Source organism: Eucyclogobius newberryi, unplaced genomic scaffold, assembly GCF_026437365.1.
Source record: "Eucyclogobius newberryi isolate DKJ021-1_F unplaced genomic scaffold, fEucNew1.0.hap1 SCAF_4, whole genome shotgun sequence".
Taxonomy (NCBI): Eukaryota; Metazoa; Chordata; class Actinopteri; order Gobiiformes; family Gobiidae; genus Eucyclogobius; species Eucyclogobius newberryi.
The window spans coordinates 17,700,840-17,725,430 of NW_027316056.1; the positions used below are offsets into that span (position 1 = coordinate 17,700,840).

The 24,591-nt window shown below is 39.7% G+C and overlaps 1 protein-coding gene across 1 annotated transcript; it reads left to right on the top strand.

The window, feature by feature from the left end:
• The first annotated feature begins 5,080 nt into the window (after positions 1-5,080).
• rgl3a (ral guanine nucleotide dissociation stimulator-like 3a) lies at positions 5,081-23,994 on the top strand. Its single transcript, XM_072463281.1, has 17 exons — positions 5,081-5,195; positions 5,970-6,216; positions 11,723-12,012; positions 14,228-14,272; positions 15,493-15,662; positions 16,616-16,749; positions 17,438-17,749; positions 18,497-18,600; positions 18,936-19,020; positions 20,325-20,411; positions 20,534-20,566; positions 20,659-20,780; positions 20,884-20,979; positions 21,104-21,239; positions 21,762-22,025; positions 23,030-23,144; positions 23,837-23,994. Exons 2-17 carry the CDS (start codon positions 6,034-6,036, stop codon positions 23,989-23,991), a joined length of 2,331 nt encoding a protein of 776 aa, XP_072319382.1. The 5' UTR covers positions 5,081-5,195; positions 5,970-6,033; the 3' UTR covers positions 23,992-23,994.
• Positions 23,995-24,591: the final 597 nt, after the last annotated feature.

Sequence of the window (24,591 nt, forward strand, 5' to 3'; positions counted from 1 at the left end):
CAATAATCGAGTAGGTATTTGTGACATAAACTTGACATCACACTAAGGATACTCATTCCAGTCAAAGTTTATGCATAATGTAAACACAGAAAATCAAATGTTTTGAGTTCTTGGCTCTCTATACTTTAATTCAACAAAATAAGGTGCTCTCATATAGTTCCATTTGTCAAATATTAAAAACATTAGACATTAGATGTGTTTTTGCCCAGTTTCTGCTGGGTAATTTCCTAGTGTGATGTCATCAATTCCAAACAGGAATTGAAATTATAAACCTAAAAATGTTGCTATTTTTATCATTCTTTTTAGCAAAATTCTAAATATATTTAACTTAACTTCAACTTAACTGCATTTTTCTTCAATGCATTTTACTTCAATGAGTAATCCAACCTGCCAGAAGCACTTAAAATAACTGCCCCACCCCAAAAACAAGTAAAAATAAAATGACACATGGTAGTTAATAGATCACAAAAGACAAATATTTTAAAAGCTATTAGTGAAAGTCCAAAAATAAAACACTGACGCAAAGAAAAACCAGCCAATCAGAGGCAGAGGCGGACTAGCGCTTCCGGGTGCGCGGAGGTTTGAACCTGGTTTGTACGGACGCCAAAGGCACAAACACGCATGTCTGTTTTTATGAGTCTGACAGTAAACCGCAGACAAAATGTAACATGTATTCACCCTCATTCTTGTCTTTTATCACGTGTAGTTTGTGTTTTTGCTCTTTTTACCTCTCAAAACCGTCAAATCATAGCGAGCACAAAGGTAAGTTCTGCCTGTCAATCACACAAACAACAACAACGCCTCTGGTCAAATACTCAAAAGTATGTTTAAATGCAAATGATGAGTTACTTTCGCTTTAAAATATGTGGATGGCTAAATGCTGATAGTGCATGTATTCTAATGAGCAAAAAAAAAAGAAAAGAAACTAGAAATATCCCCACGCTTCAGTGCATAACAACAAGAAGAGAACCAGGACACACACACACACACACACACACTTGTACACACACACACACACACATATGTACACACCATTATAATAGATCCATGGTACACACACACATGTACACACAAACACACACACATGTACACACACATGTACACACAAACACACATGTACACACACACACACACATGTACACACACATGTACACACACACGCACACACATGTACACACACACACACACACACACACATGTACACACAAACACACATGTACACACACACACACATGTACACACACACTCACATGTACACACACACACACACACACACACACACACACACACATGGCAAGGCAAGTTTATTTGTAGAGCACATTTCATACACAAGGCAATTCAAAGTGCTTCACAGCAGGAAAAATGCATTCAAATCACAAAGAAATTAAAGAAACAGAAATACAATAAAATTAACTAAATTAAAAATTATCAATCCAACTGATTTTCTAAACTAATAAAATCACAAACAAAAGAGAAGAGTGCAAAGAAAAAATTGTTTCAGTCATATGCGCAGCTAAACAAAACTGTTTTTAGCTTAGATTTGAACATTGTCAGAGTAGAAGCCTGTCTCACATCTTCAGGAAGACTGTTCCATATTTTAGCTGCATAAAACTGAAACGCAGATTCCCCATGTTTGGTCCTGACTCTGGGCACCAGCAGGAGGCCGGTCCCTGAGGTCCTCAGAGTCCGAGATGGTTCATATGGCACTAACATGTCTGAGATGTACTTTGGTACTAGGCCGTGGAGAGACTTGTACACAAGCAGAGCTGCTTTAAAGTCTATTCTCTGAGCCACAGGAGCCAGTGCAGAGACCTGAGAACAGGACTAATGTGATCATACTTCCTGGTTCTAGTCAGGACCCGAGCAGCAGCGTTCTGGATGTACTGCAGCTGTTTTACAGCTCGTTTGGAGAGACCAGTGAGCAGGCCGTTACAGTAGTCTAATCTACTGGAGACAAACGCATGGATAAGTCTCTCTAAATCTGGTTTTGACACTATATTTTTGATTTTGGCAATGTTTTTTAGATGGTAAAAAGCTGCTGATGTTATTGATTTGACGTGGCTATTAAAGTTCAAGTCTGAGTCCATTATTACCCCCAGATTTCTAATTTGGTTTGTAGGTTTTAGAGCGAGACTCTGGAGGTGACCGCTAACACTTTCTCTTTGTTTCTGTGGGCCAAAAATGATTATTTCAGTCTTGTCTGAGTTCAGCTGGAGAAAGTTGTTTTGCATCCACAAACTGATCTGTTGGATGCAGTGACAGAGTGAATCTACTGGTCCATAGTCACCTGCCGATAGTGAAACATAGATCTGAGTGTCGTCTGCATAATTGTGATAGGACACATTTTCACTGCGTATCAACTGACCTAACGGCAGCATGTAGAGATTGAACAGAAGGGGACCCAGGACTGACCCTTGGGGCACTCCACAGGTCAGGGTCATGTGGTCTGAGACACAGCTACCAATTTCAACAAAGTACTTCCTGTCTTCCAGATAGGACCTTAACCAGTTTAGGGCAGTGCCAGTGATGCCCACCCAGTCCTCTAGTCTCTGTAAGAGGATCCCATGATCGACAGTGTCAAAAGCAGCACTCAGATCTAACAGAATTAAGACTGAGGCTGATGCCCGTGTCAGTGTTCAGGCGGATGTCATTTGTCACCTTGACAAGAGCAGTCTCAGTGCTGTGATGAGGTCTAAAACCTGACTGAAAAACATCAAATGAGTTTTTTATTAAGAGGAAATCTGTGAGCTGTTGGTAAACAACCTTTTCAAGGACTTTGCCCCAAAATGGCAGATTAGAGATGGGCCGGTAATGACTCAGTACTGCGGCATCAAGACTGCTCTTCTTTAGGAGAGGCTTTATGACCGCAGTTTTCAAAGATATTGGGAATGTTCCAGATTGAAGCGACATGTTAACTATGTGAGTGAATGGTGCTAACAAACTGTTCAGCACAGACTTTAGACATCTGGTGGGTAACACATCAAGGCAGCATGTAAATGAACTCAGACTGGTGATGATTTCATGGACAGTTTTGTCAGTTACTGGTGCAAAGTGAGTTAGCTCTAAGTGTCTTGGTGGTTTTAGGGTAATTTTTTGCATTGTGGGATTTATAGCATTTTTAATGCCCTGAACTTTGTCATTAAAGAATAATGCAAACTCATTACACTTGGATGTGGAAATGAGTTCTAACGGCAGCTGAGCTGGAGGGTTTGTTAATCTGTTTACTGTGGCAAACGGGACACGCGAGTTGTTACTGCAGCTTCCAATTATTTCAGAAAAATATCTTTCCCTAGTTCTACATAAGATTAGGTTGTACATGTTCAGCTTTTCTTTGTAAATCTCTTTTTGAACCTGGAGCTTTGACTTGCGCCATTTCCGTTCGGCCCTGCGGCACTCCCTTTTCTGTGCCCTGACCGAATCATCATTTCTCCACGACGCCTTCTGCTTATTTTTAACCATTTTAGCCTTTATAGGGGCAATGGTGTCCAGAACATTCAAAACACTAGATGTAACAGAGTTCAACAAATCATTTACACCTCATTTGAGGTTTTTTTTGTAGTTTTTCCTGGCCGAGAAGGAGAGTCTAAGGACAGAGGACCCTGGGACATCGTCCCTCGCCACCACAGACATTGTCTGACTTCATCGCCACCACAGACATTGTCTGACTCCATCGCCACCACAGACATTGTTGATTCATTTCTCCCTGTGGCCCTCAGAGGCAACTGTTGTTGTGATTTTGGGCCTTACAAAAATAAATTGATTTGATTTGATTTGATTTACATTAGAACATGAGACATTTTCAAAGTTTATCATTTCCATAAACAGTGCACCTGTGCCATCACTTATGTGTCTCCTCTGAACAACTGCAGGACCAACCGGTGGTTTGGGAGAAATGATCAGACAGAGCAACATCGATCACATTAACATTTTAAATATTTACCCCCTTTGTAATTATGAGATCTAGAGTGTGTCCTTTGCTGTGGGTGGGGCCTCTCACATGCTGAGTAAGACTGAAGGTTTCAAGGACAGCATCAAGCTCTTTAGCGTTTCTGTCACAAATATTATCAACATGCACATTGAATTCACCTGTAATGACCAAACCATCAAAGTCTGTGCATATGACTGAAAGCATCTCAGTAAAATCATCAATAAAACTTTGGCAGTGCTGGGGAGGCTTGTATAAAACAATGAAGAGAATGGATGGAGACCGTTTTAGCTCCATTTTAAAGGATACATACTCAAATGATGAAAACACCCCAAAAGACAACCTGCGGGTAATTATTTCATCTCTAAAGACAGCACAGACTCCACCCCCTTTTTTGTTTTCTCGTGTTTCAGATTCAAACTTAAATTTGGGTGGAGCAGATTCTATCAGAACTACATTTCCTGTGATTTTGTCAAGCCATGTTTCAGTTAAAAACATAAAATCAAGATTATAAGAAGAAATAAAATTATTAATTAAGAGAGATTTGTTACATAAGGATCTGACATCTAGCACAGCAAGTTTCAGACTAGTTTCAGTGGGACTGGGCTTTATCTTTTCACAGGGAATATGAATCACATTTCTCAGATTGGGCTTGGCTCGCATTTTGTTTTTCCATCTGTGTGATGATGTGACTACAGAAATAGCACTAGGGGGGGCTCTTTTTACATAGGGCCCCGGGATGGTTTGATTTTTAATGTGACAATAAGTCCCGGCAACGCTGAGACCCAGTGCATCCTAGCTATGGGAGATACCAGGTGAAAGGCGAGGTTGGATGGGTGGTGGGGCTTTTGTAGCCAAGGAGAGTTTGGGACCAGGTGAGAGGCGAGGGAAGAGTTGATACGTATTGACAAAGCCCTTGCTATATTGGGCGTGAGTGGAGCCATCTTAATGCCTGATTTGATCAGACTTTCAAAATGGCTGGGAAATTGTACACATGTACACACACACACACATGTACACACACATGTACACACACACATGTACACACACACACACACACACACACATGTACACACACATGTACACACATGTACACACACACACACACACACACACAGTCAGACTCCTCCCACAAACACGAGGAACAACCATTCCTGTGATAAATGCCAGAAACAAATCCAACTGCATACCGTGTGCACCTCACTCTCTGCAGATCCTTCAGCTGAGCAAACATGACGAGACCACTTCAGGATTCAAAACTACTTTTACTGTAAGTCCCTGTTTTTTTTGTTTTTATCAATATAGAGTAGGCCTAGAACTGTTATAATTAGTCTTTGTTGGGTAATGTGTCTGTTGGTTCATCATGTCAGGGTTGTCAAAGTTTTGGAATTAAACGTTTTGGCTGTCTAATTCATGCTGAATAATCAATACTAGAAAAAATAATAATAATTATAATAAAATTATAATAATAAAAATAATCAGATCAGTAGGAGAGAATGTCTTAGGTTTAGAATGATCTTGACCTTTATCACAGTTAATATAAGACCACTTGATGAAACTACTCTTATTGTGTGTTCAAAATATATTCTATTGTCTAAGAATTGTGGTATCAAAATTGTTATTGTCTAGCTTTTTCCTTAATATTGAAATCAAGTTTGAAATATTAGTATTCCGATGGTTGTTTTTGGAACAGCAGGATTATTGGTCAATTTTCTGTTTAGATTATTTATAAATTAATTGTGTAATATAAGAATTATCATTGTCATAGTAAATATTTTTCATGACTTTTCTCCCAGTTTTATGCTTTTTTTTTTATTATTAACAAGAAGCCCATAATGTTTAGATCACTTACGTCAATGTGCTGCTGCTGTTTCATTGAATCGGTCTATTTTGTACCTCTCCTCTAATTCAATAACGCTAGATTCAAAATAGCATTCCTGTCCTGACCCAGATTATGAATTGAAATAACCAGACAAATGTTGAAATTCCACTGCAGTTTTGTACAGGCAGAAGTGGTTACATATGTGTGTGATTTGCCTCTCAGATGAAGGTGTGTGGGAGTCCCGACGAGGCGGGCTGGCTCGTGCTGCTCCGACACTGAGTGGGACATGAGGACCGTGCTGCCTGTGTGGGGGGGCGGAGGAGAGCGCCGGGACCTCCGCAGTAAAGTGGGCTCCCTCCAAAAGCGGCTTCGGCTCGGGAGAAACGTCAGCGAGGACATCCACACGGACAGCGAGCCCGGCGTGTGGCTCAGGGGGTTTCAGTCGCTGGATTTAGACAGACAAGAGGAGGTATGGACAAAACAACACCTGTGATCTTAGGTCTTTGCTGTGCCTTTGCTGCCGGATTTATTTACCCAAAACAAAGAAATTATGATTTACATTTAAAATTCATTGTATCTGGGCCTGAGCAAAGGACCGGAACAAAGTTACACTGGATTGTGACTGGATAAAATCTTCAAATCTGTTCAAATCTGTGGGTTTCAAGTCATATTTAGACAGTGTTTAAACTATTTTGCAACTTTTCTTTTTTCTATATTTTGAATTGTCCTCAAAATGGCGTACATAACAGGATAAAGTAAATTCACTGAAGTCTAAAGTACAAGTTGTCAAGGCTGTTCTCCTTAGATTTCATGATTTTAGTTGGTATTTAGTATTTATTTCACTTAGAGGTGCAATAAACATAAAAAAATCAACACCCCTTTAGCTCAAATTAAGAAAAATTGTAAGTTGTCTCAAGAGGAATAGAAGATTGATTTGTCTAAATAAAACATCTAAACAAATATAAACACATACAGGTAAGCAAATCATTAAAACGCCTGTGTATAAAATATGGAAATGTTGTGGGAAAATGTGCAAACACAATCAGAAGGTCGTAGATTGGAGACCCAAAAAAATCAAACCAACCAAGTGTAAAAGTGTCATATGGCAGGACACAACACTTTGAATCTAGCACAGATAAGTTTGTATTTATATCTGAATAATTATAACGTAAATAGTTGAGTCAAAATGCACTTTTCAAAGTTGTGATCAGCCAATGGCACAGCACACGGAACAGTTTTCCGTGATCACCTGATGAATTCCTCACAGTCACTTGTAGGTTTTTCCAGTTTTACTTCACAGCATAACCTCATCACTCATTCTGAAGAACACGATACAAACGTGCCTCTTATCACATGTCACACTCAAACCTCTCACACTTCTAAGGGTGTGAAAATAGTTTTGAAACACATCATATATTGTACACTAAGTAAATTCTTGTGAGGGGAGTCTGCACGGATATCACAATGACTTTTATTCATCCCCATATGAACAAATCAATTTACATTTGAACTCAACTTAAATATAAAGAGCTGAGTAAGATATATACAAGTGAAACAGAGTAGCCGGTGTGAGGGTAAGTCCAGAATAGTCATGATGTTATTGCTTTTTTCACTTTAATGTTCCACAATATGGCTTAAAATGTAAGTTTCCAGCATTTATCCACAACTTTCACTTTTCTAATACTAAAAAAGTCCTTGGAAAAAGACATTCTTATTCACTTTGCCACAGAACTTGGCCCAGTGGCGTGACCTACTTCCTCCACGGAGATGGACACGTTTAATGCCATACTATGGAACATTCCACGCAAAGTAAACACACAAAACACAAAACCAATGAATTCAAGCAGGTGCCGGACCCTTTTGAAATGATGGCAAAGGTGCTGTATTATAAATCGATATGATCTCTTATCAGTATTGTCGTCCAGTTTCAGTATGAGCTCATCGTTTACGTCTTCCTTGTTCCGTGTGGTAATTTCATTGAACAAGAAGCAAGTCCATGAACTATTGTATAAAAAAGAAAGAAAGAAAATTAAACTATTGTGCATTTAGTTCCTGCTTGTTTCCTAGTTGGCTGCCACATCATCATCATCTATTCATGTGTCTAATAGGGACTAATGGACGGACTTCCTGTTACCGTGTCCATGCTCCATTGTGCACACTTAATTGAAGGAGCATTTCTGTTTTGGAGAGAAACTCATTAGTGAAACAACACGTCAACTGTTTGCAAAACCTCAACCTCTGAATACACCAGTGGTTCTCAACACTGGTGTTCTGGTTCAATTAATTAGAATTCCGTCGGGACAGGCCGCTTTGTTTATAGGCTAAAGTGTACATTTTATTTAATTTCTGTCCTTTCCAATTTTAAAGTTTAGCAGCATTTTAGGAGATTGTTTTGTCCTGGTTTATCTGGTATTGTGACATGATTACTAAAGTCCCAAATAGTGTGGATCCGTGAACCTAGGTGTGGGCGATATTGACAAAAATAAATACCTTGATATTTTCTGGGAGCCTATTTTAACAATATTGTGGCAGTTCTTCAGAAATGTGCCTGTAAATATCACCGATGGCATTCAACGCTCGCACAAAATATGAATAGACAGTGGAATTGACCACAAACGTTCTAATGTATCACTTGTTTTTTGTATTGGCCGCATTTTTATTAGTTTTTATTATAGACCATGCTTGAAATTCAAATATTTGACCATTTATATTATCATTTTTATATAATTCTTCTCCCACTTTTACTCAAATGCTTTAACCTCTGTGACTTTAGTTATGCATAAGGTTTTAACTGAAAAGCATTTATAATTATATTCTAAGGCCGTAATTTGTCCGAAATTAGAGTAGAGGATTAAATGCTCTATATTTGTTCGTGTTGCTAATGGTGTGGCTATTTTAAGGCTGTCAGACCTGTTTGGTGTGGTGTGTTCCCTCCACGCCCCTGACACCATGAGAAGAAACCGATGACCGCTGTGAAAACTGCACCGACTGGATTCTTGCAAGGCCAAAGCACTGAATATGGCCCCAGTTTGTTGATGCAGAACACGGATCACATCTAGAACCATCAGTTTGATTCTGATCTATGAATCCTGGATGACTTTTGCATGAAAGGAAGTCATTCAGGGCTAAAGCACTGCCACTGGCGATCAGCACAAATTAAATACAACTACAAATATAAAATAAAACTAAAATGTCTGCAAAAAGGCTTCCAAAAAACTGAAAAAATAAAGTGACATTTCAAGTGTGTGTAGTGATGAAACCAAAAGAAAGACATGTTTTAACACCTTTCTGTTGGATTGACAAAATATCTGAATATTGTTTGCCCAATACCTTATATATTTCATATGCTAAAGAAGATGATTGACATTTATCAATTTAAAATCTGAATAAAATGGAAGTAGATAATATCATTCATAATATTGTAATAAATAGTTACACTAGTAAAACTACACTTGATGCTTGTGACTGTACTTTTCAGAACTGTTGATGGATTATTAATTATCAATTCCCATTATGAAAAATAAAATATATTATAATTTCAAAACACTTTTCTTCTGCTCTTGTAGCCATAGAAACAGGCCTACTTAATTTGTCAAACAAAACGACTTCATGTAATCTAGGTTTGATCTGTTATTGACTCAATACACAGTCATATAACGGCCCTTATTGTAGTACGTCATAATCTTATCTTTTACATGTTTACTGTTCGTCTCTTTCCATGTTTTCCACGCACCTCATTGGCCTGCTCCATCCAAGTACCCCCCACACCTGTCCCTAAGCCCCGCCCACACCTGTCCCTAAGCCCCGCCCCCGTTTACCATTGCTTTGACATGCGCCGCCAGTCTCACGCATCAACGCACTGCTCTCACGTCCCAAACCAAAAGCTTTTCAACCTTTTTCAACCCTTTTACAAATGGATGTATCGCATTCGATGGATTTAAACGGCCTAACTGAGGAGATACGTCCTTAAAGTCAACACGTGCCTCTGTTTACAAAGACCATGGTTTCTTCAGTCAAGCTGGATATGATGGATAAATGGCAGTTCTCAATGGTAGGTCAACATCTCTCAAGATCGCCTTTTAGTTATTCTGAAGCTAATTCTAATTTTATCAGTGGCACGACACGCGAAACTACCGGTGCTTTTCAGGACAAACTGATTGATACTGGCTCTTGCTTCGTGACTGGACAGTGCGCTGGTTTCTGTCACGCGATATGCAGAGTTTTCATTGTGGTTTGTGTCCATTGTTGCGAGTGAAATGGCAGAAAACAATGTGGTGGTTTGGTTTCGCGAAGCCTGCACAGGGACGAGGCTGCTGCAGGGTCAAAGACTGAGATGACTCATGCACCTTTAGTCTCGGAGTGTTTACACGTTCACACAGTGTTACCGTGGCCCAGTCCAGCCTCTCTCCAGAGCAGGCCTGTTGTCTTCTGCAGCTACAGTAGGGGCCATTTGTCAGGGGGGTTTGTAGTTTGTTGTAGTTTGATTCTCTTTTAGGGCTGGGTGATGAGACACAAATATAAAACAATAGGGAGTGTCTACAGAGCCGCGGCTACTGAAACTGCTGGGCTATTTGCGCCGCGGCTCTGTAGCCACGGCCAAAAAAGTAAATCACTCATCATATTAATCTTTTCATATCATTCTTTTTTTAACCTTTTTTTGAGCCATCATAATTTGCAATTTGATGTCTTTTAAAATGTATATAGTTTTAATTTCCTGCACATAAACAATACAGACTTTTAATCATTGACATTTAACACATGTTTAGATTAAAATAGTAGTGTAATAGTAGCATCATTGCAGTGAAATGGTGGCTGGCGTGACATGTCTTTGCACAAATTGTGTCCATTATTGTATAAATGTATTAATATACTATTTTACTGCCAGAATGAAATCAAACCTCATTCAGTCCACATGTTTAGGATACGTTCTCACTGGTTTGAGCCCATGTTTAGTCAGTTCTAAAGTCCCCAGTTCTAGTCCTGGTCTTGCGTAAGTTTAGGTCCAGGTTTAGTGCCAGTTTTGGTCCCAGTGTGCTCGGACCATTGTCCTCTCGTTTAACTGTGTTAGAGTTCAGGACTGGGTCTCCAACACCAGTTAATTGTGTTAAAAAGAGCCATTATGAATAGGCTTAATGTGTTTGTTATGACCTATGCATCTCTAACTAGACAAGGCCATATTGTTCTCACTCACAGCACCTCCGACTCGGGCAACCTTTTTTTTTTTTTACCATTATTATTAGTATTATTTTGCCTTACACTAGCTGTTTTTATTTTCTTTATTTATTTTCCCCATCCATTCCTTATTAAGAAATGAGAGGTTCTGTCTATAGGAGTTTTTGTTTATAAGAGTTCTTCTATTAAGAAAATTCCCCATGTGTGGACAATAAAGGAATATCTTATCTTATCTAACCTACACATTTACTTGGTCATGGCCTCTCGATTGCACAATCATACTTTTAATACTGTTCAATTTATAATGAGGAAATCAATGAGCATAAAACAAACGGATAAAGGTTTTAATATGTACATATTTGCAACAACGGTTATAAAGCCAAACAATGATTTCTATTGTGCATTTCTAATAATTTTTTAGCCAAATAAAGATTGAAATATAGTGACTGAGAACTTCTAGCGTGTATTATTAATGAAAATCTGAAATGGTTAATTATTTATTGACGTTTTGATCCAATAATCCCACTGTCTTTGCCAGAAAAAAGGTCTGTTCGCTTGTGTCTTAGTCTGTATAGTCCAGATAACGATGACGCTCATCAAAATATGTGTGATTTCTTTTTTAAATAGTGGACTAGTAGATTAGTAGATCACGATTAGTCAATTAATCGTCATGCTCTCTCAAGTCATGATAAGTTGCAGGAAAATAAAGCATGATAAACTAACAAATAAACAAGATTTTAAGGGAGCAATAAACATGGTGCGATATTATCAGTGGACTAGAGTAACTGTTGTTGTTGTTGCAGGATCCAGTGCAGGAGTGGGGGGAGGAGGAGGACAACGGCGCAGTTTTTGGCATCACTCTTCGTCGAGACCCCGTCGTACCAAGTCCGGACTCTCCAGATCTGCCCATGAGCTTCAGTTTCTCCCAGTACCACACGGTGAAGCTGCGCAGACTCAAGGCGGCCTCTCTGGAGCGGCTCGTCTCTCATCTGCTGGACCACGAAAACCAAGAACCGGACTTCGCTCGGGTCTTCCTGTCCACGTACAGGGCCTTCACCTCCTCAACTGCCCTCATCGAGCTGCTGTTTCAGAGGTGAGCAGGCAACACGGGACATGTGGGCGCGTCAGGGCAGTGTTTGTGGTTTACTCACAGCATTAGCACTTATTTACAGGTAAACAATGAAAGCAGCATAACTATTAGTTTAGTTTGTGTTTTTACCACTCTTAGTGATCTGGCCTTTAAACTGTGCTCTAGTAAGAACCCTTACAGCAAGAAACAAAACAAAAATAATGTATTTAATTGGAGCAATCAATTAGAATAATCAAATAAAATGTATAAATGACTGAGTAATTCCTCTGTTCCGGTCGCCACGGCAAAAGAAGGTTCAATTATTTAAACTGAACAATGTATTTCAAACTTTGCAACTCTTTCAAAGAGATCCTTCACTTTTGACTGGCCAGTCTTTTACCAAAATCAGACCTGAACCAGAAAGAACGTAGTCCAGTTGGCATAATTTGATCTCCTTTTGCAACATTCACAGCACATTTTGTGGACCCGTAGCCATAAACTATGCAATTTAAACACGTTAAACATCCATATCTGACATACTGTTGAAGTGCCCTGCTTAAAGACACGATGACTCACTGTGTCACCATGATAACCTCACCCACAATTAACAGCTCATGTATTTATTGAGTTTATTTATTGACTTCAACTTCCATCAATAAGTCTAATACAATTAATTAAATAGATTTGTGGGTTCTCAGATATACACACTTTTACGTATAATTACAATGTTTTAGACACAGTTTCACAATGCACAATTCGACAGACAAACGGTTAGTGGCCCATCTACCAGAAAAGTTACACAGTGACCCTTTAACCCTACGGCTAAGTATACATGCCCTACTTTTCTCATCATTCACCTGTCTGGCTTTGTGTCTTTATGACGTGAACCTTTTCACGATGATCCCATTGTTATCGCCCATGGACACGTCACTGAACTTCTGCCTCTGGTGATGTGAACAGTTATTACATCGTCACGTTTTAAACAAACAAATCACCACCTTTGGACCTTTGGGAACTGCCCTTCTCCTTTTTCAAACGCTTCTCTTCTTTGCTAAACCTGACAACGAGGATAGTTATCTTTTTATACCTTTGATCAAGTTTGAAAAATGCTTCCTTAGTCAATACAAATGTACATGGGATATGATTTAATGTTTGTTTTTCCTCATAGGTGTGTTGCTATTGACAACACGTCTTCTACAAAAGCTTTTGGAGATTAATTTACTTCCAGGCAAATAAAACGTTTACCTTTTGTTTGTAGTGCGAACAAAATATAGTGTTTTATTACCATTAGAGTTGACCACACCGAAGAATCGCATGAATACCAGTTTGAATCCAACTACGTGTGTAAATATTGTAGGATATATTTGAATATCACTCAACATAATCATGATTGACTGTATGTACTATATTTTTCTATATTACTCTAGTCCAAAGCTTTTGTAGACGAAACTGCCATGACAACTGAAAGTCAAGTGGGGATTACATCGTTGTTTGAACTGGGCGTATTTAATTGTATTCTTATCAAAGTCAGATGGAGAATTCAATTTGCTTTCTCGATAAAGCTTGAACGGTATCGAGCGCCGTTAAAGACGAATTACACTGGTACTTGCTAGTTGAAAAAATAGAGGGCATTGAATAATAGATGGGACAAGTAGTGGCCCTTCGTAAAAGTAAAAACTACATTTGTTCACCCCCATTTTTTGGTGGTACTTTTCATATTTATTATCTTTAGTGCAGATACTTTAAGTACACGACCACATTTGCACATTCACCACATCAAAATTAGGACTAAACAAGGACTAAACAAGGACTAAACCGGGACTAAACCGGTACTAAACCGGGTCTAAACCGGGACTATACCGGGTCTAAACCGGGACTATACCGGGTCTAAACTGGGACTATACCCGGACTAAACTGGGACTAGGTCAGGATTAAACGAGGATTAGAACAGGACCAAACCAAGTCCACATAAGTACCAAAATGTGCTAAAATTTAGGACCAAATAACGTATTTCTACTGCATACTTTTGGTGTGGCTGCATTTGGCCTCCGCACTCGGTTCACACGCGGTTCATGGTCTTTACTGCCGTTGCTGGACAGTTCCACAGGATGATGTATGTTCTTGTTTACAGGATTTCCCACTTTTCAATTGGGACCTGAGTGTTCCCGTCTGAATATTATGACCGTTTTCAAATGTGACCTTGACAAATGACATGTGTTTGTTTTTTCCTTTTCCGCAGGGATGAAGGCATGGTCAACTCCGATAACACCTTTTGCGCTCGCAGGTGAGTGCGGCCTCAAAGTCTGGAACAATTACAGATAACGCATGGAATAACCCGCACTACAACGCACTGAATACACCGCTGTTTGACTTTCTCAGGGTGACTGCGGCGTTTATACTGTTATTTTTTTACTGTGTTCAATCATGTCGCCCTATGAGCTGGTGGGCACACCTTGAGCTCTGTGTGTGCCTCTGTGTGAAACAGCCTCTACACAAGAGGCTTTATCAGCACAGAAGAAATACAAGTTCAGGACCTCAGAGTGCCGTGCATCTCCATCTTGAAGCCTCTAATCACTCGTTTGAAGACGGTGAGGTGAAGGTTTTAAGCAGGGAGAAAAGATGGTTTGAAAGAGGAGTCAAGGAAGCTATTTTTGTTAAAAAAGAAAGACCTTCTTTAAACAGAAATGGAGGGTTAAGATTCAATCTTCCTGGTATCTATAATGGTATACTGAACCCCTGGAAAGGTAGAGGACATTCAGATGCTAATCAGGTACTCAGGGTGGTTGAGCCAGGGTCTCACAAAGACAAAGAGGATTCTAATAGCCCATTAAAATTCTGAATAGGCTAGCTCGGTAGATACAAGGGGGGAGTTTCTGTTGAAACAAACAACTCTTTCTACTTCAGGAAGGCTCCGCCCAATGGGTGGGTCTTACCACAGAACAGTATTAATATCGGAGTTCTCGATCTAAATTCTTTTATTGACAATGACTCTTGGATGAGAGTCGAAACGTCTATTTTCTCTAACTGAGTCCAGATGACTACAACTGAAGCTTTTTCTACTATGTGTTCAATCATATTTTTATGATTGAATGATGCCCACTTTTTAATGGTGATTTTGTGCTGACATAATGATAATTATATTCAGACATACATCAGACACACATTTCTGCAGAAATGAAATGTCAGTCAAATTAATCACAAAATGCAGCAGAAAAGTCACCTTCTACTTCTATTTGAAACTTTACATTACTTTTTCATTTATTATTTTTAATCAGTTCATTTCATTCATTCATACAGTTTAACTGTAAATGATATACTCAAATCTCTTCAAAGCTACATTTAAAATTTTGATATATTGCCCACTTCTTGTAAAATATCTAAACTACTTCATTAGACACAAGGTTAGAGCAACAGAAGTAGTAATACCCTTGTGTAGTAACTTGTGGATGCATAAAATCTGTTACAATTATGAATCATTGACTCATTATTCTCCTGTGTCGACAGTGGCTTGTCTCCAGTGGTGCGTCTGTGGCTGGAGGAGTTCAGTGACGACTTCCATGAGCCTCCTCAGTTCCAGACCCTGAGGCTGCTCTGCTCCAAACTCAAGAGGAGGGTCTTTTTTCGACGCTTGGCCCAACCGGTGGAAAACCTCCTCAAGAGACTCCAAGAGCAAGGTAACAGAGGACAAGCTGTTACGCAGCTATTGTTTGTGTACTGCAATACGAGGCCGTGAAATGGGTATGGTGGTAAAGCAAATGTGTGTGCCAGGTTGCAGCACATTAGGTAACTTAAAGGTGCCATAACATGCTTTTTTTCACGTTTCGTAGTCTATCCTAAGTGTATAATTGATAATAATAAGGGTTGTGCAACACCCTTAACATATTAGTTAAGAAATATCATCCAGACCTTGGACCCCCTCACCAACCCGGAAATGCAGACGGCTTGGTTTGATATTCGCCCCCACCCTTGCGAAGAGCAATCTGGCTCCCCCGCCCAACCTGTGACGTAGTCTCAGAGAGCCTGTGTGCCCCGCCCACCCGTGACGTAGTCCCACAGCTGTCAGCTCCACGCTGCGCCGCTCCTGCCGCGCCAGTGAGTGAGAAACGATAGAACTTCAGATCAACACTACTCACTAAGTCTTATGTCCATCGCGCTCTTATTTCCTGGTTTTTCGGTATCGGATAGAACTTCTCTCCGTTTATTTTCCCGCAACTGCCACATCAACCTTCACCATTGTGATAATAGTATTTAATTTTATCTATTATTTTTAAATTTATTTTCATTTTTATGCTTTTAATGGCAAAACGTGTTTAAAATGTGTTTACTATTCTCTGATTCAATTAAACGCACGCTTGTTATTGTTATTTTGTCTTACATTGAGCCCATTATAGTCCTAATTTGGACTTGGTTTGGTCCTGTTCTAGTCTTTGTTTAGTCCTGATCTGGTCCAGGTTTACTCTTGAAGGTAGTCCTGGTTCAGTCCCAATTTCGATGTGGTGAACCGTAATGTAAAAAAAGCCCCTCTTGGGTTTTAGCAACTTTCTTCTGCATCTGATTTTCTGCACCACAGTATCTAAAGATCTGGACAATGAGCTTCATAGTCATTTTTATATTCTGTGTGTTTTAGAATACGCCCAGGTGCCATTGCTGCGTCTGAACCACCCGCAGCAAGAGGAAGTGTCGATCAGTTCAGGGAAAGACAAAACCGTCCTGGACTTTCTTGTGAGAGAAGTGGCAGAGCAGCTCACCAGACTGGACGCGGTACGTTCTTTTGGACTAATAATCTATTTCCTCCGATCAGGGTTTTTGATAAACAACAGGTCAATAAGAGATTTTACACAAGCACCTGCATGTGACTATTACATGTTGTCTCAGCCTGAAACATGCGCTCACCGGGTGAAATCCTTCAGCTTTCTGGATCTGTAAGATTATTTAAATGACGTGCAAGCTGCAAAATCTGATCAGAAGAACCGTCGTCATAATAATCTAAAATCCTGTTGTAATCAGATTTTGAATTGGGACAGTATGTAACCATAGCCACTGAAGGATGAGTCAAATGCAGAGGACCAATTCCACTACAGGGGTATTAAAGTGTACCCTACATATTACTTCATAGTTGATGTGTTTAAAAGCAAGAAGAGAAATGCAGAGAGGCAACTGTTTTGGTGCATTTCCTAAAGATCGTCTGCTCGGGAGGAATGGAAGTTAGGACTCAAACCTTGTTCTTAAATATTATTATTTTTTCTAATCCCAAGCCTGACTAGAACCTGTTTCTTGACCTTAATCCTGTCACTGTTCCTAAAATGTCTTCACTTTGAATGACCACGGCAGACCGTCCCTCCGGAGCCCACTATCATGCACTTTCCAAAACTGTCGCGTCAGCGCAATAATCCTGGTCTGATGTTGACGACTTTTGTATTATCTAATTGTCATTTAAATCATTTTGCAGGAGCTGTTCGTCAAAGTCCAGCCCTTCCACTGCCTTGGCTGCGTCTGGTCCCAGCGCGACAAAAAGGAAAACCCAAGTCTGGCCCCGAGCGTCCGCGCCACCATCTCGCAGTTCAACGCAGTGACCAACTGTGTCATCACGTCGCTGCTGCGTGACGGGACGCCGCCCGCCTCGTCCTCTCCCAATTCATCCCCCCGCTCCTCCATCATCTTCCTCTCCGCCCCCTCGTCCTGCCCGGGGTCGCCTCGGGGGTCTCACACGAACCCCGCCCACAGAGCTCACGTCATAGAGAGGTGGATCGCCGTGGCGCAGGTGAGAAATGCGGCGGACATTGTTTTAGATTGAGGCGGGTAGATGGTGCTCAAAAAAAGAGAAAAACGTTACTTCAAGATAATACTGCTTCAAGATAATGTAAAAGTACAAAGTAGTGGTCTAAGAAACTACTCAAGGAAAATAAACTGTCTGAACGTAACATCTCATTTGTAATTTTAAGTAAATGAAAGGGCAGAACATTAAATAAAGCACAAAATCTGACACAAAACTGAGAAAAACAATCATATCTGAAGGAGCGGCGCAAGAAACACAAATGTTGAAGTCATAAAATATTGTCAATATTCGGCCACTTGTGGGAAGAGGAACCATAACTTTTTGCTCAAGTAAGATATAAGTATAGTTACTTCCATGAAAATATTACATAAATATTTTGTAAGAGTAAAGGTAACTTGGTACAACCCACCTTTGTTTTAGTTTATTGAAAGTACAACTCAAAAAGTAAACATTTGAACCACAAATTACTGAAAATATTGATAATTTGAATGAAAATTATTTTTACTGATGCTTTATTAAATCAGATTAATATTTATTGCATCAAATATGAAATTATTACCGGTATTAATATTATGTTTTGTTTTTTTAATGTGTCTATAAATTAATCATTTGAAAACACAACCTAACAGATCATTATTCAAAACTTAAATATGCCTATGATCCTGAATGTTGTGAAGTAACTTTGAGAGGACGAGAAAAGTAAATATGTAAATATATTTGTTTGTTTTGCAGGAGTGCAGAGAGCTGAAGAACTTCTCTTCCCTCAGAGCGATCCTCTCCGCTCTTCAGTCCAACGCCGTGTATCGCCTCAAGAAGACCTGGGCAGCGCTCAGCAGGTCAGCGTTTAAATACACATGTTCTGTTTGTATGTGGCGTCTCCATTTACAGCCTTTAAAGAGTCAGGACTATTCAGTTAATCAATAATTGTGATTATTTAGGTCACAATATAATCTTAAGAACTGAGAATAATAATATTAGCAACAATTTTTAGAAACAATCAAAAAAGAAAAACTGTTTTACTGTTTGGTCATGTCAGTAACTGTAAATAAACGTAAAATTGTGATGTTTCTAATCACAATACTTGTATAGAATTGTACAGTATATTATTGTTGGTGTATGAGGAAGTTTAATGTTTATTCACTTAAGTAATTAGAATGTTCTGTGTTTTCAGGGAAAGCATGGTTGCATTTGAACACCTCTGTGAGGCTTTTCCCGATGAAAACTGTGTGTTCACGAGTCGGGAGGATCTTGTCGAGGTAATTACACCGTGTCTATAATGAAAGACTTTGATAATGTACGTTCAAATCTACTTTGTGTTTCTGTGTTGAATGTGACTCTGTGTCTGGTATGTTGTACTGCAGCATCGCTCGGCTTCTTTACTCGTGTGTTAACGCCTTTAGACTGCACCTACTTTAGTGACACACGACCAGCACAACATGATTTAAAATACTGTTGAATATCTGTGCTGAAAATGCATAATGTGACTTTGATTACCTCTTATTGTTGTCGTTTCTAAAAGTTTCTTTTGCTGCCAACTCAATCCAAACAAGTGTGAGTCATTGAATTTAGCAATGGGTTGTTAATTAATCCAGGACATTGTGTTCATTTGGTCATTTATTTATTTCAGCAGAATGGCACTGCCAATCGCCACAGCTCTGCCCCAGTTTGACTTTATGGAAGTTTGGCTTTTTTAATTTGAGGCCCAGCAAATATAAAGTTTCTCTCTCTATTTATCAGAATCAGAAAAGGTTTATTGCCATTGCCAAAGAACATAATTCTCAAACATAGGAACTTGCTTTGGAGATTCGGTGCAACATAAAACAATGAACAAAGATAAAACGACCTACATCAAATCAAAAAGGGCATGCATTCAAGAGAAACAATTTAAATCTGCTATAGGATAAAAATAAAAATGGGTTTACTTTGTACACAAAATGTACAGATAAATTGCACCGGAATAAAGTTCTGCTGACACACATATCTACACTACGCACATATCTACACACATCTACACACATATCCACGCACATATCTACGCACATATCTACGCTACATACATATCTACACACATATCTACGTTACACACATATCTACGCACATATCTATGCTACACACATATCTACACACATATCTACGCTACACACATATCTACGCTACACACATATCTACATACATATCTACACATATATCTACGCTACACACATCTACGCTACGCACATATCTACGCTACACACATATCTACGCACATATCTATGCTACACACATATCTACACACATATCTGCGCTACACACATCTACACACATATCTATGCCACACACATATCTATGCTACACACATATTTACGCACATGAGTTCCCGTTGACCTTAAAGGAAAATGACCATGAGGAGTGCAATATTTCCCATGATTTAGTGGTTAGTTCAGTGACATTTACGACTTTTATCGCCCTCTTCGTCACGTTGAGCAAACACAAATGAACAGATGTTGACCTTTTTAAATGATCTTAGGACCAAAACGTTTTACACAGTTATAAAAAGTTTGGTGGTGTCTTATGTTTTTAGACGGGGAGCTGTGGCGTGATCCCATATTTGGGGACTTACCTGACCGTCCTGACCATGCTGGACACGGCCCTCAGCGACACAGTGGAGGTGAGAACGTGTAAATCTGTTAACGCACTAAATAGCTAGTTGGACTCTATGTTTCTAAGTCACTGGTAGAATTAGGAGGATTACCTGACACTTATGTTGTATGCGTTTTCCTTCCATCACAGTGTGGACTCATCAACTTTGAGAAACGGAGACGAGTAAGTGTCGCCACCTACTGGTTATTCAAAAACTATTACAGGTTTTTTTGGTCCATTCTTTGCTAATAATAATGATTTCATTTGCACTTCAGGAGTGTGACATTCTTACTCACATCAAGCAGCTCCAGACGTCTTGCTCTCACTACAATTTCGCCGTGAACTCAGAAATCACCGACTGGATTCAAGGCCACACGATGCTCACCGATCAAGAGAGGTAAAAAACGAGATTTAACCGACAAATGTATTGATTTTTGTGCTAATATTTTATGTGATTAAAGCAAACATGGTGCGATAATCTGTGCTTTTTCCCGTTGAAGCTATGACCTGTCCCGTAAGCTCGAGCCCCCCATCGACCCTTGTCCACACTCTCCAAATTTGTGGGGCCACCGCCTTCGAACAAAGAAAATAACACTGTAAGTCTGCACCATCGGCATCGTTTATTTGCAGAATGGATGGATTATGTTCAATTTCAGGCATAACCGATAATAAAAGCTGTGAATGAGAACACGTAGTGAGATGTTTGCTGTGTTCTGGCAGGCTGCGCTCCGGCAGTGACGGCTCATCACGACGGACTCACGCGGATCAGATCAGCGTTTGCTCGTCTGGCTCCAGCAGCTCAGACCTGGAGGAGCTCAACGTGCCCAACCCGTATCCGCTCAGGCTCAAACTCAAGGTGAGGTTCCAATGATTCACTATCACCGTCACATAACACTGTATCGCCGGTGTGTTTTGGTCGAACCGCTTGATTGTGATGTAAGTGGGGACAAAGGGGATTGAAATTACCTCAGAAATGTGACCAGCTACGGAAAGTTTGTAGCTTTAAATCTCATCATTATCCTTTAAAGGTTCTCATAGTGCGAACATTTCAAAGTCAATTTCGATACTAAGAAATAAGCTTGACCTAGATACCACAACGATAACACATAATGCTCTTTTTTTGACAGTAGACATACATTTTCAACACAAAATAATAATACTTTCTTCATGTTACACTATGATGTTATGAAAAAGCTCAAGATCGTTCTAAAACTGTTCAGAACGTCAAATTTTGTTCTGTTAATGTGATTTTTATATCGGTTCAGTTTAGTATCGATTAGTGTCTGATTTCCGATACTTTTGCCAGCTCAATTTGTGACACTTTGACACATAACATCACAGTTATTGACTGACATTCTTGATTGACTCTCCTCTTCAGTCTCTGTCCGGCTCCCTGCGCAACGTCGCTGAGGACTTCTCCATGTCCTCCCCGTCTCCCACTTTGTCCCGCTCGTCCTGCAGCTCGTCCCACCCGGACCTGAGCCCCGCCTCCCTGGGTCCCGGTCCAGAGCGCAGCCCCTCCCCCTCACCTGGCCCTTCCCACAGCCCACAGCCGCTCTACAACAAGCAGGTGTCGGACTCCTGCATCATCCGGGTCAGCGTGGAGACCGGCAGCAACGGGAACGTCTACAAGAGCATTCTGGTGAGGACTGCTTCAAAATATATCTACTACTACTACAACAAGTACCTCTATTACCTCAGTACACAGAGTATTACTACTATTACAGCTTTTATTACCGTTACTACTACTATTACTACTACAACAACTTCTACAACTACAACCGCAACTACTACTACTACAACTACTACTACAACTGAACTAAAACCACAACTACTACTACTACTACTACTGCAACTACAACTACTACTACTACAACTACAACTACAACTGAACTACAACCACAACTACTACTACAACTACAAGTACAACTACTACTACAACTGTACTACAACTACTACAACTACAACTGAACTACAACCACAACTACTACAACTACTACTGCAACTGAACTAAAACCACAACTACTACTACTACTACTACTGCAACTACAACTACTACTACTACAACTACAACTACAACTGAACTACAACCACAACTACTACTACAACTACAAGTACAACTACTACTACAACTGTACTACAACTACTACAACTACAACTGAACTACAACCACAACTACTACAACTACTACTGCAACTCCAACTACCACTACAACAACTACTACTACAACTACAACCACACCTACCACTAGAACTGAACTACAACCACTACTACTACCACAACTGATTGTCTTTCAGAAAGTTCAGTTTCGTAAAGCTGATCTCAAACCTGAGGAAAAGTAACATTTTAGACAACGGGAATGAAAGTAAATTAAAGATTTCACTGATGTTTGGTCACAGTCTCAATTACCGTAAATAATAGTTAAATCGAGAGTTTTTTTCCTCACAATAATCGTAACGCTAAAGTTTGATATTGTGACATACCTAGCTGCTACTACTACTGTTCTAACTACTTTAATTTACTTTTAATCTCACTCACTCAACTTTGATTGCAATTTCGCTTTGATTCCAATGTATTGTTTACCTCAACTTCTAATAAAGTGACTGTTACTTGACTTGTGTGTCGTATGTTGTGTGTTTTGTGTAGCTGACGAGCCAGGACCACACGCCTCAGGTCGTACAGAGAGCGCTGGACAAACACAACATGGAGGACCACAGCTGCACACACTTCAGCCTCTTCCAGAAGCTCAGCCATGGGAAAGGTAAGGCACAAACTCCTCTTTTACCTTCGAATGCTCAAGACATCTATTCTCTCTCCTGTCAGTCTGAACTCTGGATCGGCAACAGCACAAAACTATTCATCAACGTGTTTTACCGCGTAGTAATAATCACATACATGTTGCACTGCTCCGTGTTGATCTTTAGGTCTGCGTTTTCAGTCTTGGATGTTATTCTTTATTTGATCATTAGGCGAGCTTTGAATCGTTTGAACGCTTAACTCGCCGCGTCGCCACATTTACCCTATTTACAAATACAATAATGATGCGTAACACTTATGCAGCTCTTTTCCTGACATTCAATAGCACTTCACGGTTTAGGACGGGCGAAAACAAATAAAATAATAAGGCTTTTGTTGAAAATATGTTGTTTTTTTGGGGAAATGCGTCTGAATTTAATTGTAACAAAGAGTAAGAAATGATTCAAGTGAAGATGCTCATATATAAAGCTAAAGAAGGAACTTCATGTCTACACTATTGCTAATTTATAGTTTTACTGTCACTCCGTTTGTTTTATTTATTTATTATTGCTCATAAATGTATTTTTCCTTGATTTGCATGGCTTGTCTTGCACTCTTTTTTTTACCCTCTGCACTTTGTCTATTGAGCTGCTATTTTTCTACTGTAAAATCATGAAAATTGTATTAAATATCAAAATATCCGTTTTTTCCCCGCAGAGCTCCAAATTCCCGACAAAGCCAACGTGTTTTACGCCATGTGCCCCACGGACAATTACGACTTTGTGTTGCGGCAGCGATGGAAGAGCCACGGGAAGCGGTTCGGCCCGTCGTCGAGTCCCGGCTACAACCACAAAACGCGCTTTGGCAGGTGAAAAGAACCACGGCGGAACATTTTCACAACAAGACTGTGACTTCTGTGCAGAGAAAGGAAACCTGCCCCTGCACGGATACAACTACTACAACATACGGCTTGTTTGCACACGTCTAGAAACTATGATGAAGTCGTGAAGATGTTTTCCCCTCTGGTTGCCACAGTAGCTTACACTGGTTTCCATAGTGATTCCTGAGTATTCCTGATACAAGCTCCAGTTTTCCAGATTTGGGACCTCTTCTTCTTCTGCACGTTTTGGAAATATCTTGCCAGTTCCGGAAAGGGATTTGTTAAAAAAGGAATACAACTAAGATGCACAGACTTAAGATGAACAGTTCTTGTCTTGCCACAGTTTTGATTGCCTTTTGCTCGTTGTAATTTATGTAAATAATATGTATTAGGATTATTTATTGCATATCAGTATTCAGCTTTTATAGAAAACATAAAAAGAAATTGGCGCATGTGGTTATTCGTTTTAATCACAGTCCCTCAGTCCTTTGTAAATAAGCTGTAAATCTATTTTGAAAAGCACAGTTCTAGTTAGTATTATGGTAAATGAAGGATCTGCAACTGCTATGTCACTTAACCACTTTATTGACTT